The sequence below is a fragment of the Hippocampus comes genome, unplaced genomic scaffold (assembly GCF_001891065.2).
Source record: "Hippocampus comes isolate QL1 unplaced genomic scaffold, H_comes_QL1_v1.1 scaffold321, whole genome shotgun sequence".
Lineage (NCBI taxonomy): Eukaryota > Metazoa > Chordata > Actinopteri > Syngnathiformes > Syngnathidae > Hippocampus > Hippocampus comes.
This window is the reverse complement of record NW_017804845.1, coordinates 350,272-367,271: the sequence shown is the minus strand read 5'-3', so window position 1 is coordinate 367,271 and position 17,000 is coordinate 350,272. Positions and strand designations below refer to the sequence as shown.

Sequence of the window (17,000 nt, the reverse complement as noted above, 5' to 3'; positions counted from 1 at the left end):
GTGAAACAGTTGACAGAGGCTCTTTTTTCATGAACGGGCCCTTGCAGCGCTTTGCAAATGGTGAAAGCTTCAATGCAAAATGCCGCCAATAGGCTGCAATTAGCGCCATGTTCACGCTGATTGCAATTTAAAGGTGTTGGCATGTCAATGAATCAAGGCACGTCAAGGTGCCTCCATTTATTAAAAACAACAACAATGGCCCGCCGCTGCTGCCGCTAATTCCATTTTCTCCCGTCAGACTTTGTTTTCCCGGTGGGGGGGAATCGATCAGAGGGAGGAAAAACTACCACATCGATCTTATCAAAACGCATTTTGTCAGCGTGTTAACGGAACCTCGATGAATATGCAAATGAGCAGCGGCACGGACAAGCTGATTGGCCACCGTCACGCCCGAGCGCTTTGAGAAGGAAAACTGCCGCCATCCATTAGATGGGACAGCGCTTGAGTGATGAATGAGCTCGGATGGCTATCAGGAAGGTTGACTTAATATTCTTGTACTGAATTTTCCTTTTATGGAATGAAAGAAAAATCGCTGGGTTCGATGGTAAAGTAGAGGTGGATAAACACCAGCTCTTCAGTGACAGGTCCCTGCGCGAAAGGCATGAACGAGGACCCAATGCGAACGCGAGCTTATGGTATTGATGCTAACCAGCTGTTGCTAACGAGGAAAGCAAACACGGCGCTTTGTCCCGTCCGTCGCGGCTCACCCCGTCCCATTAACTCCGCCTCCCCACCGTTGCACTTTCTCTTCTTTTCAACCTAAACGGGCCGCTAGCTTTTCACGCTTATGCTAATACGGCGTAATCCCGCCTGTGTCGGGAGGCGCCTTAATTAGCTTCCTGCGCGCTCGCCTCATTTGAGTCCATTTGCCGACGGGATTACCAGCTATTATCCCGCACGCCCTCGGACCTCTCGAGAGTGTGTCTGCGTGTGTGTGTGTGTGTGTGTGTGTGTGTGTGTGTGTCATTTGAGGTTATCATCATTTTCTAACATTACAGCCTCGTCTGAGGACAGAAAGACATCCGACACTCTAAAGTAGACGGCAGCATGACTAAAATATCAATATATGAAGCGATAAAAAGTTGTACCTAATATTTTGGGTGCCTCATTTAGAAAAGTACGATCCCAGGGATCGGACCTTTGGGACCCCTTTTTCATTGTGAAATTCCTTCCAAAAAAGCAAAATGACTCTTTCCGCTGATTTTCACACAGATCAATTAAACTGGTGTAAATATACGGGCCAGTGCCAAAATATAAATGCAGTACTGAAGCAATACAAATGTTATAACTAATATTTTGGCTGCCTCATTTAGATATGCGAGAAGGACAAAATATTAACAACAGCTTTCACTATCGATTAAATATAATTACATTGTCAAAAATATTTGTATTGAAATGCATACTGTATAGGTATGCCTGTGGCTATTGTCTGTCTGCATGTGTTGCTAAACCGTTTCTATCCAAATGTAAGTTGAAATGTCTGCAACTACAGCGATTTCGATGGTAGTTTCCCTAGCCTGCGTCGACTGTATTTCACATTGTTAGCATTAAGCTAAGGCTGTGTAGATTTCTGTTGTACATGCTGGTGGCGGTTATGGGTGCGCACAGACCTTCCATCTGGTGGTTTAAGATTGTGTTCTTCAGGATGTCCACAGAGGGGAGTCCGTTGTCGGTGTAATCGGCCGTTCGGTAGTTGATGTCGGATCTGGACCTGTTGTGTCCCTTCTTGAAGGCGGCGTTCGAGGCGACGGTGGTAGTATCGTTGGCGGCTGGAGCGGCCCCTTCCTTGCCATGTGCCACCAAGTCATTGGTGGATCGCGCCCGGCTCCTCTTGCCGGGCCGCAAGCCCACCACACTCAGGCCGTCGGCCCAGGCCAACCCGAGCGGGCCCACCTCAGGCTGCTGGCCGGCCAGGAGGCTCCAAACGCCGCTGGAGCTCAGTTTGGCCAGCGCGGCACTCGACGTCTCCTGGAGCTTCTTGGGCTGCCCACAGGTCTGGTTCTTGGGAGGAGTGAGACCACCCGGGGCGGCGAAGTCCTCCGTGGCCTCCAGAGCTGGGCTGATGTCACCCACCACATCCAGCTGCATCAGGCCCTCCATCTTGCGTTCACAGCTTATGCTAGTTAGGTCCAAACATCTCGACATCTGGACCGGGATCCTTATGGAGCCTTCATCCTGCCGTCAGAGATTAAGTCCTGCCTGAAGCCTTTGGGTGGATGCTAGAGGATCTTGCGGCGTCAAATGGAGATGGTCTGAAACAGGAAAAAGATGAAACGGTAAAGAAGAAGTACGAGTGGAAACACAGCTGCGCAGTTATTCATCGCCGTGTGCATGTGAGTTAATTCAGCACGGAGACTGTCGCACAACTTGGATCCGCTTTCTATCGGTCTGCTCTCCATCCGTCCACTTGTGCGCTCTTCTTTCCTCTAATCTGCGCTCTGATTGATTTTCCAGCTCAGCTCAGGCTCTTTGTCTGCCCGTATGAATTATTTAAAAAGCCATTAGCTCATCCCAGGTCAAACCACACGCACACATAGATTTTTTTTTTTTTTTGTTTAAAAAAAAAAATAAAAAAAATCAGTGATATCAATGATTTGCAAAGGTGTGAGATGGCGAGGTCCTGTATCCATGCAAATACATCTACCTTTTTTTCTTGGAATAATGCAACCTTTTCCCTTAAAAAAAGCATTCATAAAATTTCCTTTTTGAAAAATTACATTTTTTTTCTCGTAAAGGAGCTAACTTTTACTTTTTCCCCTCTACAAATGTCATGTTTCGGTTTGTGACCAACAGGTGGCACTGTGGGGCTTTTCCCTGCAGCTGCACACCTGTTGGTCGTTAGGTAATTAGTGGCTATAAAAGGACTCCTGGCTGACTACTTGTTGTCTGGTCATTGTTTGTTGGCTGCTGTCATGTTTGTTTCAGTCACGTTTAGGTGCTTGTTATGTTTTATCTTAAGTCATGTTTTTTGTTTGATACTTTGGACTTTGTTTAGAATTTAGTTTTCTCTGTGTTTCAATACAATTTGTCAAGTACACCCTGCTCCTACCTCCTGCCTGCTTTTTGGGGTCCACCACCACCTCGCAACGTGACAAAATGACCCGACCGCCTGGACCCCGCAGGTACTAAACATTACATTTTCTCTTAAATATGACATTTTCAAGAAGAAATGAAAGAAATGAAATCTTTTAAGGCTATGATGTTGAATAAAAATAAAATGCATCTAATTTCTATCTGAGAAGGGATGAGGTCAACAATGGTGGGAGGCAGCGGCTGGTTGTGCGCTTGCGTGTTTGTCTTCCACCAAAGTCAGCATCTCTTCCTCAGTCAACATGACTACGGTGACGTCACTGACAAGCTCCACGGGATGCTCGTCTAAGGGAAGCGAGCTGTCAAAAAGATCCGCTTAACATCCACACACGCATATAAACGTATAAAGTTACACTTTTGTCCGCCTTGGTCACTCTGAATTTTTTTTGGTTCAATCTTGTTCTCGGCTTTGACGCGAGCCGGGCGAGTTAGCCGGCAGCTAACGACTTAGCCTGTCCCCATCATCGAACAATGCGAGCTAAAAGTGTCCACTGCGTAACATCGTCAACGTTTAACAGGAGAGAATATAAACGGTTATCGTGTTGTTTTTGCAGCATCATCGTTGATAGGAAAAAAGACATGAATGTAGACTCACCTTAGTGTTTACCATTTTGTCATTTGACAGTTTCCCCTTTGATAAAGACGTCCGGATGGAAACGAACGACACAACATAAATGTTCCGCCTGGAAGCTCTATCATCAGAATGATCTTGTTCGTCAATATGTATATTATTTTTAATCTCAAACAAGCATGACTTTTATTCACAAGTTTACAATTCATCCAAAAAATTTAGTACTATTTACGCCCCCCAAAAATTATTACCTTTTTTCTGGGAATATATTGACGACAGAGAGAGTACTTTTTTCTTGAAAAAAAATTGGCTGTTGCCTCATAATATTTGGACTTCGTCTCCCAAAAAAATGTCTTAGAAAAATATATTTGTATGCAGCAGCCATTTTGCCGCTTGCTGTCTACTAAAAATGGCATCACAGTGCCAAAGGCCAATGGTTTCCTGCTGTTTATATTCCACAAACGTAGTATGAATCAAATTACTGTGTTTAGACGAGTCTGGCCACATAGAACATATTGTAAATATTTTTTTTGACTTGGCTTCCCCTTTAAAAAAATAAAATGTGCCTTTATGAGCATAATAATTCATAAGTTATGTGAATAGCATGCTCAGGTCAGCTTTCCTAAAGTACTGTTTGCTCCTCAGAAAACTGTGTGTGTGTGTGTGTGTGTGTGTGTGTGTGTGTGTGTCTTTTGTTTTTTTTTTCTTCTTCCTTTTCCAGAGAAGCTTTGAGGCTTTGAGTGCTTTTCCTCTTGTGAATGAGCCTCGGCGTTCTCTTCATTATCCTCCATCTTTATTTGTCCGGCTGATGACTAAATGATGATGGCATTGAAAGACGCTTTCATCTGTCGCAGGCTGTGACCTTCTCTCGGCCCCCTGACCCCCCAAGCGAGCAAGCGAGCGCACGCCGCACAATGGCCGCCCGCCACTCAAGTGGCGGAGCAGTGCATGGGCTCCGTCACCGTGGAAACGCGGCGCGTGGACGTCGGACGAACCCTCGAACCCATCAGCCCCTCCTCAAAACACCAGGTTTGTTTTGGTGATGCCAATAATCCCGCTTTTTGTACTGCATTCATGCAGGATACTAACGGACATATTATTGACAAGTATAAAAAGAAGTGAACCACAAAACAACAAAAACATAGCCCAACAGTAGATTATTTTGTGCTCTGTGAATTAAATTTTAGTGAGGTACACCCAGCGGCATGCAGAAGGTGAGTCCAAGAGGGCGAGCATCCACAGCAATATGTGCATGCATTATTCCCTTCTATCCATCACGGTGTGGAGCAGAAGAAGCGAAAACAAACTTGATGTCTTTGACTAATTTTGTTGTCAAAAACTTGCCTCGGTACACCACTTAGCTCGACGTGAGGACACATGTGTCGTGTGTATCTTTGTGTGTGTTTGTGTTGGGCGGGCTATCGTTCAGACATGACACTCGCAGCCATCTCAAATCCAATTACCAGAAGTACAATAGAAAGACAGAAAAAGCTACGCGGCTGCTGCTACGAAATTACATCCGGATGTCATTGCAAATACACAAGATCATCATTCTGTCCGGGGACGCCTGAGGGACAAAAATGCACACGAACACATTTTTACACACAATCTGAGACACACACACACACGCACACTCACTCACACACGAATACAAAGGGGTACACACACGAACACAAAAACAAACTCAGACACAAGGCACACAGATTTAAACACACATAGATAAACATACATGAAAACATAGGCACACAGATTGTCAGGTTTATCATATAAATTGACAAATATGCATTTATAGAAAGGAAGAGAGGAGACGTCTCTTTGTCATTTTTGTTTGCGAGGAAGGGGAAGAAGGCTGCGCACATTTCTCTCAGCTGTCCTAAAGCAGCCCCTCTTTTTTTCTGCTCTTGAGGTCCCTAGGTTACATGAAGGTGAGGCCACTAAGGGGAAGTTTGGGGTCTCAGCAAACTGTCCCCACCCTCGCTTTCACTCCAAAGTACATGATATTGAAATTTTCATCACATCCTCAACAAGTGTATTAGCCCGATAATCACTTTTAATACATTGGACATTTCATGCACGCACACACGCACACGGTTTCTTATGGAGTAATTGGGTTTGGTATCAAAATCTATAAATTGCAGAATATCATCAACAGCATATATACTTAACAAGTGTTGCATAGGTCTGACACATTCGTATTTTTTTTAATAAAGAATGAAAAACTTTAAAAATCGTTTCGAGCGAAGTATGTGTCGTCATCACGTGGCGTTTGCTATTCAATGTCTTCATCTAGTGGACAAAATGTGTACTAAAAGCAACATGACGTATCCTGAGCTTCCAGTTGCGCTCGTGGAAAAACTACCTATAAATTCAGTGAGTTAATTATAAATTACATTTATTTTGAACATGGACTACACAACATAAGAAAATAAATACGATCATTGTTAGAAGACGCTGATTTTTGCCGTCTTGTATCTTCAACATAAATTGTCTATTTCCACCATTTTCACAAAATAGCGACTGAAAGGAACATTAACTTCCTCGTTACATTTGGGGAAAAAATATATTTTTTTATGGGGCGTGACGCGTATTACGTCATCTTCGTCAGCGAGCGTGCGCACTCGCAGACTTGCCTGGACAAACATGGCGTCCTCCACCGGCGGATTGTCAGCTTTGGACGGCGGAGAAATGATGCGCTACGCGGAGTACAGCCCGAAAGGGAGCTCGAGGAGCGACGCGGAGATCGACCGGCGGCTGGTGAGCGTCCGTTGGACACGTTAATGAAGGGTTTCGGGTCGAAAAAGACGTTTGTCACCTTTCTGACCCCTGCTAGGTAGCTCTTTGGTTAGCTGTTCGCTAAAGCTACATACGTTACATCATACCTGTGCATTATGTTTTATGTTCTAAAAGAGACGATATTCTATCTAAAATTAAATATTATAATTGTAATAAAGTACAAGAGTGAAAACAATGTATGTTGTCCACAGGGTGGTACGCTGATTGCAGTCGGCCTTGGGGTGGCTGCTGCCGGTTTTGCAGGTAAAAACTTAAATGCTTAAATGCACGCTTATGGGTCATAATTAGTAATAATTTTAGAATTGAGTTAATAAAATCCACTTTTTGCTTTCATCTGATTTTCCTCCAATGTTTTTGATGTGCCAGGTCGCTACGCCTTCCAGCTGTGGAAGCCCCTTGGCCAGATGTTCTCGGAAACGGTGCGCAAGATGCCGACATCTGTGAGTTCACTTTCCACTCGCCGCTTATTAAATTACACGCAGCTGGCCCTGCTCATCTGCCCGCATCCTCCTCAGGCATTCTCGTCGTACTACAAAGGAGGCTTCGAGCAGAAGATGTCCAAGCGGGAGGCCAGCCTCGTCCTTGGCATCAGGTAAACCACCACATATGGATTTCAATGGCGGTGAACTTATTTGATCCATTTTTATTTGTGACTGCAGTCCAGTCAGTGCAAAGGCCAAAGTACGCGAGGCACACAGGAGGATCATGGTCCTCAACCATCCCGATAAAGGTCAGCGTCCCTTCGTCTAAAGTCCTCGTTGGATTCGCATCAGCAAGCTGAGTTTGATGTGTTTTTCCACAGGAGGTTCACCGTATCTCGCCGCCAAAATCAACGAGGCCAAAGACCTTCTGGACAAAGACATGCGGCGGTGACCACCGTCATCGTTTCCCATCATCTCTTGCACAGTCCAGGCCACAAAATAGGGACATCCACCTTACCCTTTTTTGATCACGCCCATGTACTAATATTTAATAACTGTCCTCTTATTTTTTGGGTCAAATTGACCCATGTCAAAATATATAAAAGTTGTGACAGGTTAGTTGTTTTTAAGTTATGAAATTTAATATGCTTGGCTGTGTTGTGGTTGTATTTTTGTTACAGAACTGTCTTGACAATTAAACATCCCCCAGATACAATTGGCCCATTTTAAAGGGGGGAAAATATATAATTACAGTTAAGTAGTTTGTTGGTGTGAAATTTCATTTTGGACACACTTAATCATTCTATACACGTGGTCATTTTTTTTCCTCTGCTTTTGAGTTAATGTGATTACATTAACCGCCAACAGGGGGCGATACAGTGTCAGACATCAGTGACAGGAGAACAATTCTGACTGAAAAGGGACCACGGTGAGGAGCTACTTAGATACACTACTCACAAAAAAGTTTGGCATGTTTGGCTTTCAGGTGTAATTTATGGAAAATGTAACAAGTTCACGCTACTGATTTGCTCATCTCAAACAATTCATTGAAACAAAAGTCGTGACACTTGAGTGCTTCTCACCTCCCTTTTGAGTGGCATTCATCATCCGGTTTCTCGGGGCATTGTTCACAATGTAGCGGGCGTCAGCCTGGGAAAGTGGCATCTTTCTGTGACTCTTCCAGTCTCCCGATCTCTCTTGCAACCTGCCGATGACACGCCTGACGCTAAGCTCAGCGGCCACTTCCGTCTGAAAACGTCCTGCTTGAAGCTGGGAAAAATTACTCTGACTACAGAAGAGACATGGTAGCGACACACGACGATGTTCCTTCACTGTTTCACCATCTAAACAAGGTCTGATATCAGTGGTCGTCATAGCGTCCAACTGAAGATCACATGGGTGTCAAAGTCAAGGCACGGGGGGCCAGATCTGGCCCGTCACATAATTTTATGTGGTCCGCGAAAGCAAATCAAGCATGTCAAGTTCCATGATGCTTGCTAAAGTCTGAACCAAAATTTCAAATTGTCATATGTAATCCACAATAACAGTCATTATTTTTGACTTCTGATTTGAAAACTAGTTATCCATCAATTTGTTGTGCGCTGTGCATGTAACAGGTGGAGGTGATTAAGCATTTATGTGGTTTCCCAAAATTCACAACGGCCCTCCAGGGGAAACCGTAATTACAATGTGGCCCACGACAGCAATGAGTTTGACACCCCTGCTCTATCCCCACACACAAAACTCGAAGTCGAGTTACAAAAACCAAAACCCAGCAAGAAGTCCCACATAGGGTGAAGGGGAGCGTTTGGGACTACAGTTAACGGTTAGCGTTAAAGAGGGCTTAGGAGTGAGGGTCCGGCCACATGATGTTGAATTAGATGGGTTCAAATCCAGACAGGATTAGGATCATGGTGATTGAGGTTCTCCTTGATGCCCTGGTTTTAGTTTTAGGGGGATAGTGTGGTAGGTTCCCACTGTGGTTAAGGATAGGGTTTTACAGGGTTAGGTTTGATTCCCAGCCGATGGCCCAATACCCTGCCACTGATGCTTTCCGGTGCCAAGTCTAAATGGAAGGATTGCATCAGGAACAAGGACTTTAGAAGAGTGGCAGTGGACATAAAAATGATTCTGAGGGCCGATGTCGGTCCGGGGCCGAGCAAATAGCATTTTCTATTCACTGCATTGATGTGGTGGAGCCCAAAGCGAGATATATATAATTTTTTTTTCATACACAGGGTTAAGGATAGGGTTTTACAGGGTTAGGTTTGATTTTTTTTTTCTTTATTACACAATTGGATTTGTTTCACTCATTGACTATGGGACGAGATGAGACTTGGTCAGATTGAGTGAAATTCAAATCTAGAACGCAGGTATTTTCAGGTATGCGGTTTCCAAAGGAAACAAACATTTGGAAGTACTTCCAAGCTGGAAAACTTTTGTTGGATACTTTAGTCCAAGTTCAGTGTCAAACATCTCTTCATACGTAACAGTTGTTGTGCCTTACGTGTCCCCGGAGGACACCCTCTTGGGTGACTGGCGTCCATGTTTTTTTGTTGCCGGTTCACACCTTGGCCCATTAGTGTGCGATGATGATGATGATGATGACGACAGCGGCTTGCAATTAGAGGTGTGAAGACAACACCGAAAGACGGGAGCCGATCCTTGCGTTTCTCCCAGCGAAGACACAGACAACAATCTTGTTGTTTGTCATCAAGCGGACACTGACAAACTGACCTTTGCGACTACTTTTCGTGGAGGCAGGGAGTCCGTTCGTGATGTCCGTCCAGTAAGACTTGGAGGATCTTACTTTTGTTATTGCCTCATTTCTTGAAACTGGCTCCTGTGAAGCCAAATAACTCCTTGAAGTGTTTCAACATTCTCTGGCCCCTAACCCTGAGGCCTAAACACCCTAAAAAAAGCTACTTGTTTTCCGAACCCACACATGAGGTAGCTGTAGATTTTCAACAGATTGGGTTCCGTTTGGTTGGTCCAGTGGTTAGCGCGTCGACCTCACACTGCAGAGGTACCGGGTTCAATTCCAGCTCCGGCCTCCCTGTGTGGAGTTTACATGTTCTCCCTGGGCCTGCGTGGGTTTTCTGCGGGTACTCCGGTTTCCTCCCACATTGTAAAAACATGCATGGCAGGCTGAATGAACGCTCCAAATTGTCCTTCGGTGTGAGTGTGAGCGCGGATGGTTGTTCGTCTCTGTGTGCCCTGCGATTGGCTGGCAACCGGTTCAGGGTGTCCCCCGCCTATTGCCCCGAAGACAGCTGGAACAGGCTCCAAGGTTGGACTTGGGTTCTAAATGAGTGACACCAAATTTCTGTGGTCACCGTCAGTTTGTGTTGCGAACAACAACCTGCGCTTGTGTCCCAAGTTGTCAGTCACCCTTGATGTGGAATTTTCCGATTGTTGATATCTTTCCAGGTTAGCAAATTCCAACTTGGTACTTTTGTGTCCTTACCACAGTGTGTAAAGTGGACTCGGTCAAGAGCAGCTGAAGACAAAAATGTGACGTCACCCGACGGAATATTTTGTGGGGTCGCCCTGGTGACATGGAATGTTTGGTCGATCCGAACAAAAATGAGGGACAACTTTTCACCCTGACGGGGACAGCGGTCACGACAGCGGGCAGCTTATCATGTGATCAGGTGACAGGGGCCATGAAAGGGTTGAACACAACGTAGACACTAGCGCGAGGGTTAATTAACAACAGTCAGGGGGCGACAATATTTTAGGCTGATGTAACATTTGATAAGCGCACACGTCGCTGTTTACTCGCGTGGCCAATGAACGCTCATCGTGACGTCATATATGGACAACTTTGACCCAGTGGCATTTGCTTGCGGGGGAGGTACAAGAACCCATAAAGGAGATGCGCCACAGAGAGGTTGAGCCAGAAGTCTGTCTGAGCTCCGGCTTCCCCATGGAGCCCGAAGACCGATCGCATCTCTGTTTCCCGCATCTGCCCAACATCTCCTGCGGGAAGTCTTCGTCCGAGGGGTCGGAAGGCGTTCTTTTCGGAGTCCTGCTGCCCGTCGAATGCGTCGCCACCGTGCTGCTCAACTTGCTTGTCATCATTTCAATCTCCCACTTCAGGCACAAGTTCCTTTTTCTGTCACGCTCGGGTGTTTGACGGTCCTCGCGAGGTTTTTGCGGTGTTTGTGTCACGGCGTTCAATGACGATGCTCGCGTTTGCCAGGAAAATGGTTTTGACACTGCGTTGTGTGTATCAATGATGTTTTTTTTTCTTTCTTCTCTCTCTCTCTTTTTTTTTTTTTGTCTTGGTGCGCAGGCAGCTCCACACCCCCACCAACCTGGTCCTCCTCTCCCTCGCCGTCTCCGACTTTCTGGTGGGCTCGGTGTCGATGCCGAACGAGATCTACCGGAACGCGTCCTGTTGGTTTCTGGGTGACGTGATGTGTTCCCTGTGGAACTACATGATTTTCATTTCTTCGGCGGCCTCGGTGGGAAACATGGTGCTGATATCGGCCGACCGTTACGTGGCGATTTGCGATCCCCTGCATTATAACGTCAAAGTCACCGTGAAAAGAGTTCAACTTTGCGTTTGTCTCTGTTGGCTGGGCGCCATTATCCACTGTGGCATCGTTTTGATGGACCAGTTGGCTCACCCCGGGATGTATAACTCCTGCCTGGGAGAGTGCCTCATCGGTTTTGAGTTTTACGCAGGCGTTCTGGACCTGGTCATGTGCTTCGTCCTTCCTCTCGGCGTCATCATCACGCTGTACATGAGAGTGTTTGTGGTCGCTGTGTCTCAGGCGCGAGCCATGCGTTCTCATGTTAAATGTCTCAAATTACAACGTCGCGGCCCTTTCAGAGCAAAGACCTCCGAAATTAAGGCGGCCAGGACTCTTGGGGTCCTCGTTCTGGTCTTTCTGGTATGTTTCTGTCCGTACTACATTGTCAATCTGGTGGCTGACAACAGGACTGCGGCTTCAGTGGGCAAATATGTTCTTTATTTGTTTGACTTCAACTCGTGCGTGAACCCCTTGATCTACGCCTTGTTCTACCCCTGGTTTCGAAGAGCCGCCAAGCACGTTGTCACCCTGCGCATTCTGCGGCCTGGCTCCCGCGAGGCCAACAACATACTCTAGACTCGCATTTAAATGCGCTGATGGTTTTGTTGTTGTTGTCGTGGTAATTTGAGTAACCCGTACTTTTCATTTCTGAATTTTGCTTTTGAATGTGCCTGAGCCTTTCGTTTGAAACATTTTTAAATGTTGCACTTGTAATGATATGAAGCGCAGTGAGTTACCCTTGTGTATTAAATGCACACACACACACACACACACACCTCTACTCAGCCACATTTCTTGTAAATGTCACACACCAACATGCGAATGACAGAAATGGACTCCTACAGTACTAAGACCACGGGCCGCTCATTTTCAACAATGAATATCGTGTGCACTGAGGAAGGGTGATGCTTATGTGTGCATGATGTGGCTCTTTGCAATAACACAGTAAAAAAAAAAAAACTGGCTCTTCGTCTCTGGCTGGTTTGCCACCCCTGCCCTATATCAAGAGCAAAAAGGAACAGTCATAAATTCGGATATTTGGAACACGCAAAGTCACTTTTACAATCTGTTAGATATACAATTTGTGTATATAGTGAAAAGACGTATGTACTATATATGTATATATTTATATGTATATGGCTATGATAGTCTGCGGACTGATTCCAAGTTGACCGCGAGGTGTCAAGAGAGAAATTAAAAAAAAAAAAAAAAAAGATTTGTGTCTTTGTGTGCGTTATTAGTATTGTGTATTTTAGTGTTATTGTTCCAAGTTGACTGCAAGGCGTCGAGAGAAATACAAAAAATAAAAAGATTTGTGTCTTTGTGTGCATGTTATTAGTATTGTGTATTTAGGTGTAACTGTACACTGCACCCTAAGCTACCTTTCCGTTTAACTTTCGCAAAAAAATGTAGAGTAAAATAAAATAAAGTAGATCACCTTGAACCTATGGCAGGGGTCGGCAACCCAAAAAGTTTTAAGAGCCATCTTGGACCAAAAAAAAAACGAAAAACAAATGTGTCTGGCGCCGCAACAAATTAAAAACCTTAGAAAGAAGGCAACACCCACTGTATGTATCTATATGAGCTATACTGTATTAGCCTACTATCAAAATGACGACGTTGGCTACAAATGCACAGTGAGCCTTCCTGGTTAAACGTTTTTTGTTTTTTTTTTCCCTGAAGTGCATCCTGTAGCGCAGGGGGGCCCAACCTTTTTTGACCAAAGCTCTATTTTGCGATCAACCGGCCTCCCACGATCGATCCATCACCGCACACGCGCGCACTTACACACACGTGCCATAAAGCGCAACCGCCATAACAGCCCCTGAGATGAACGAGGCGTGTTAACTTTCGTAGCTGACGTTTACCGTTTTAAAATGCTTCTTTCGGCCCTATAAATTGCCATTCTTTGCCAGTTCCCTCGGTGAATTGGACATGAAACGCCTTTTCTTCTTCCAACAGCCACCTGCCTGGCATCCCGCCTTGCAAAACGTGTGTCGCAGGCTATGACGCAAATCTCCGTTGATAGAAATGTTGAAATGTAATATTTGTTCGACGCATTTTTGCAGCATTGGAAAATGTTAAGAAGGTTTGTCCTCCTACAGAAACCATATTCAAACAAAAAATATATTTTCACTCCCCTATTTTTCCCATTTTCAAACATTTTTAAAAAGCTCCAGGGAGCCACTAGGGCGGCGCTAAAGGGCCGCAAGCAGCTCCGGAGCTTGTCCTTTTAATATTCTCAAAGTTCGTTTGATTTGAAATTTAACGATGGGATTGTCTAAGAATGGGAGCCAGGAGCGCCAGGAGCAGCATTTTAAAACGGTGCACGCAAGCGACGGTCGTGTTGTTTCTTAGCACGCTACGAAGTGTGCCACTGCCTCTGCTCGTCACGTCTCCGACAAAGGTAGGCGGCGATTTCCTTTTCACAAACTCTTGCATCCGCGCACTTTATTTTTCACTTTCGTCCATGTTAGGGTCCATTATGGCTGTTTGCTATCTTCTGTTTGCCCCATCTTCAATCAGAACCAGAACCGTGGCCAAAGCCTACCCAAACGCTAGGTGGGCCTTTTGCTTGTACAACAATTTGGGAATGGAAACGTTTGAGGGTGTAAGACCGAATCTGTGTTGCCTATTAACTGTTGATTGTTAGCAGTATGTTGGGTATGGTGCTCCTCATGACATCATACTTAGACAACTTTGACCCAATCACAATTGATTGGGGGAGGTCCTAGAAGCGTTTTAAGGAGCTGGCCGACAGCGAGGTTGAGACAGGAGGCTGTCTGAGCTCCAGCTTCTCCATGGAAACCCAGAACCAATCAGATCTTTGCTTTCCAGAGCTGGCGAACATCTCCTGCAGAAAGTCGCCCGGCCCGGTTGTTTTTTACCTCGTTCCACTATTGAGCATCTCCATCCTCACTGTGGTGCTCAACCTGCTGGTCATCACCGCAATCTCCCATTTCAGGCATGCGTTTTTTATTTTATTTTTTAAAGTCTCGGTTCTTGATCCGAATACTAGTTTGTGCAGGATGCCGTATTCCGCCTACAGATGTCGGTTTTGAAGTGTTGTGTCTTTAACAGCTTGTTGATTCATGTGTCTGTGTTGTGTGTGTGTGTGTAGGCAGCTCCACACCCCCACCAACCTCCTGCTCCTCTCTCTCGCCGTCACCGACTATCTGGTGGGTCTCCAGTTGATCCCGATGGCAGTTCGCAGGGCGACATCCTGCTGGTCTCTTGGCGATCGTCTGTGCTCTCTGTTTGTGTATTACGTCTTAACAGTGACGTCCACGTCGGTCGGAAACATCGTGCTGATATCGGTTGACCGATACGTGGCCATCTGTGACCCTCTGCATTATAACATCAGAGTGACTGTGAAAAGAGTTCAACTTTGTGTTTGTCTGTGTTGGTTCTCATCTCTTTCCTACTCGGGCGTCATTTATTACGATCAGCTGATGCAGCCGGGAAAGTATCATTCCTGCTATGGGGAGTGCGTCATCGTGTTTGACTTCACGACAGGAGTCGTTGACCTGGTGGTGTCTTTCCTCTTTCCGCTCTGCAGCGTCGTCATGCTGTACACCAAAGTGTTTGTGGTTGCTGTGTCTCAGGCGAGAGCCATGCGCTTGCACGCTCCACGCGGCAAACTCAAACACTCGCCGCCTTTCCGGGTAAAGAAATCCGAGTTGAAGGCCGCCAGGAGTCTGGGTGTTCTCGTTGTCGTGTTTCTCCTGTGCTTCTGTCCGTATTACGGTGTGTTTCTCGCACGTGATTCCTTACGCAATCACACCCTTCAAGTGTGCGTCATCTACCTGTACTATTTCAACTCGTGTGTGAATCCCTTGATATACGCTTTGTTCTACCCCTGGTTTAGAAGAGCAATCAAGCACATTGTCACCCTGCGCATACTGCAGCCTGGCTCCTGTAAGCTCAACGTACTCTAGAATCAATTTCAAGTGTTGTTCATGTCAAAGTAAATCAATAAAATAACGTGTTTTCTTCGCTGAACGTCACTTGTAGTAATGCTTCGTGTCACTGTGATCACGCGTGTCTTGAGCAGTCGTTTTTCAAAGCCGTTCATGCTTTTTGTATACCAAAAACAACTGAATGCTTCACAGAGAGGCAGGAAAATGCACTAATCCTCATTAAGTGGCCCCTTTTTTTTTAACCATTCACATAAAATCACTGGTCCACGTTTGAGGACTGCAGATGTCAGAGCGACAGATAAATACAAAAATATCTGAAAGGCATCACATAAATATGGAACTCTTTCACATTGTGCAGTTTGTCTCTGCTTTTATGTTTGCTTTGTATTTCTCCAGTTTTATAAATGAGAATCTGTTCTTAATTCCCTTTGCTGCGCCAAGGTCACTCTTACACGCCTTCATCACAATAACATCAAACGTTTTCAACAACTCCCTTCAAGTCATAAGATGAAATGATATTCACATTCACGCCATAAAGCTTGTGTGCATTGTCCCTTTTATTTAATCATACCAAGAACCCACCACCAATTTATTTGAAGTGATTATTAACTAAACTAGAGTTTGTTGCACATCTTTAACATGAGCGGCATTGTCGATCTCTCTTTCTCGCCTCTCCCCCCCGTTTTGTTCTCGCTGCCACTGTTGCCTGACACAGCAGCGCCCTCTGTTGGCTGTTTATAATATTAACTAATTACAAAAGTAAAAGTTTGCAGATTTACAAGTATTGATTCTTGTTTGCCCTTTGTTAATCTGACATAATAATCGGTTTATTGTAAATAAATAAAAAATCGTCAAACAAAATACAGGTCCCTGTGATTGGCTAATGGCCGGTCAGCCCGAAGTCAGGTGGCATCGGCAGGCCCACCACAATGCTTGTTAGAATAAGCCGAAGAGAAAACGGATGGGTGGAAAATGCAGGTACGCCGTTTTAAAATTGTACATGAATGAGTTAACATCAAGTTAATGCGGTAATATGTCTAAATAGAAGCAGATCGTTTGTGTCGTGCTTGGCGGATGTCTCCTTGCTCGGGTGGTTAAAGGTTGTGTAAAACCTTCAATTAGAACTTCTGCTTTCCGAATGTAGGCCACGGTTTCAAATTCGCACATCCAACAAAGCCATTCTGGGCTTAAACCGCACTTTTAAAAGGCACCAAAAAGCGAATACAAGGTAGTACTGACAGAAATGGGGAGCCTGGTTGACAACATGCTATTCCTGAACCACGTGACATGGACGGTCGAGGGACTACAAGGAGGAAGGAGTCCTCTCTGAGAGGGGAGAGAGGGAGTGAGAAACGCCACGGAGACGGTTCTGATTTCTTACTTTGGACACTTGAGGGGGCTATAGCCTTTGTCAAACTGATTTCCTCATGAACTGATGACTGTGATCATCCGGATGGGGGGGAACGCTTGGCTGTGCCCTGGTTTAAAACAACGACTGAATGGCAAGGAGGGTTGCGAAGTCAACATGCTGCTGCTGACTGTGACAGAGACAAAAGAAAAAACTTTCAAGAATATAGTTGGCGACTTTTAAGGAATGGGGGGGGGGGGACCAAAGAAAAAATTAAAAACGCCCCAAAACACAAAAAACAAAAAGCAAACAAAA

At 45.3% G+C, this 17,000-nt stretch overlaps 4 protein-coding genes and 2 long non-coding RNA genes across 6 annotated transcripts in view; 4 read left to right on the top strand and 2 right to left on the bottom strand.

The window, feature by feature from the left end:
* Window positions 1–3,812, bottom strand: part of plekhm3 (pleckstrin homology domain containing, family M, member 3) — a 15,308-nt gene extending 11,496 nt beyond the window's left edge. The window contains exons 1-2 of the mRNA XM_019875718.1: window positions 3,686–3,812; window positions 1,611–2,252 (exon numbers count right to left, since the gene is read on the bottom strand). Coding sequence (XP_019731277.1) covers window positions 1,611–2,145 — 535 coding nt within the window. The 5' untranslated portion in view covers window positions 2,146–2,252; window positions 3,686–3,812. The remainder of the gene's footprint in view (window positions 1–1,610; window positions 2,253–3,685) is intronic.
* A 2,486-nt stretch (window positions 3,813–6,298) lies between these two features.
* Window positions 6,299–7,633, top strand: LOC109519225 (dnaJ homolog subfamily C member 15-like). The gene is made up of 6 exons (XM_019875638.1): window positions 6,299–6,415; window positions 6,646–6,697; window positions 6,821–6,894; window positions 6,970–7,046; window positions 7,114–7,184; window positions 7,257–7,633. The coding sequence occupies exons 1-6, from the start codon at window positions 6,302–6,304 to the stop codon at window positions 7,325–7,327; spliced, it is 459 nt and encodes a 152-aa protein (XP_019731197.1). The 5' UTR covers window positions 6,299–6,301; the 3' UTR covers window positions 7,328–7,633.
* A 69-nt stretch (window positions 7,634–7,702) lies between these two features.
* LOC109519250 (uncharacterized) overlaps window positions 7,703–17,000 on the bottom strand; it is a 16,024-nt gene continuing 6,726 nt past the window's right edge. The window contains exons 2-3 of the long non-coding RNA XR_002168910.1: window positions 14,762–14,764; window positions 7,703–7,904 (exon numbers count right to left, since the gene is read on the bottom strand). This is a non-coding gene — a long non-coding RNA (uncharacterized LOC109519250). The remainder of the gene's footprint in view (window positions 7,905–14,761; window positions 14,765–17,000) is intronic.
* Window positions 10,742–12,639, top strand: LOC109519199 (trace amine-associated receptor 1-like). Its single transcript, XM_019875595.1, has 2 exons — window positions 10,742–10,977; window positions 11,174–12,639. The coding sequence occupies exons 1-2, from the start codon at window positions 10,754–10,756 to the stop codon at window positions 11,991–11,993; spliced, it is 1,044 nt and encodes a 347-aa protein (XP_019731154.1). The 5' UTR covers window positions 10,742–10,753; the 3' UTR covers window positions 11,994–12,639.
* LOC109519205 (trace amine-associated receptor 13c-like) lies at window positions 13,675–15,400 on the top strand. Its single transcript, XM_019875609.1, has 2 exons — window positions 13,675–14,382; window positions 14,539–15,400. The coding sequence occupies exons 1-2, from the start codon at window positions 14,219–14,221 to the stop codon at window positions 15,353–15,355; spliced, it is 981 nt and encodes a 326-aa protein (XP_019731168.1). The 5' UTR covers window positions 13,675–14,218; the 3' UTR covers window positions 15,356–15,400.
* Window positions 16,269–17,000, top strand: part of LOC109519235 (uncharacterized) — a 3,121-nt gene continuing 2,389 nt past the window's right edge. Inside the window, exon 1 of the long non-coding RNA XR_002168906.1 lies at window positions 16,269–16,315. This is a non-coding gene — a long non-coding RNA (uncharacterized LOC109519235). The remainder of the gene's footprint in view (window positions 16,316–17,000) is intronic.

What these genes read in the sequence shown, in the direction of transcription:
- LOC109519225 (XM_019875638.1), top strand. Translation starts at nt 6,302, where the DNA reads ATGGCGTCCTCCACCGGCGGATTGTCAGCTTTGGACGGCGGAGAAATG. An exon ending in CGGAGATCGACCGGCGGCTG is followed by an intron (nt 6,416 to 6,645) that starts GTGAGCGTCCGT and finishes TGTTGTCCACAG; the next exon opens with GGTGGTACGCTGATTGCAGT. An exon ending in TGCGCAAGATGCCGACATCT is followed by an intron (nt 6,895 to 6,969) that starts GTGAGTTCACTT and finishes CATCCTCCTCAG; the next exon opens with GCATTCTCGTCGTACTACAA.
- LOC109519205 (XM_019875609.1), top strand. Translation starts at nt 14,219, where the DNA reads ATGGAAACCCAGAACCAATCAGATCTTTGCTTTCCAGAGCTGGCGAAC. An exon ending in ACCGCAATCTCCCATTTCAG is followed by an intron (nt 14,383 to 14,538) that starts GCATGCGTTTTT and finishes GTGTGTGTGTAG; the next exon opens with GCAGCTCCACACCCCCACCA.
- LOC109519199 (XM_019875595.1), top strand. Translation starts at nt 10,754, where the DNA reads ATGCGCCACAGAGAGGTTGAGCCAGAAGTCTGTCTGAGCTCCGGCTTC. An exon ending in ATTTCAATCTCCCACTTCAG is followed by an intron (nt 10,978 to 11,173) that starts GCACAAGTTCCT and finishes CTTGGTGCGCAG; the next exon opens with GCAGCTCCACACCCCCACCA.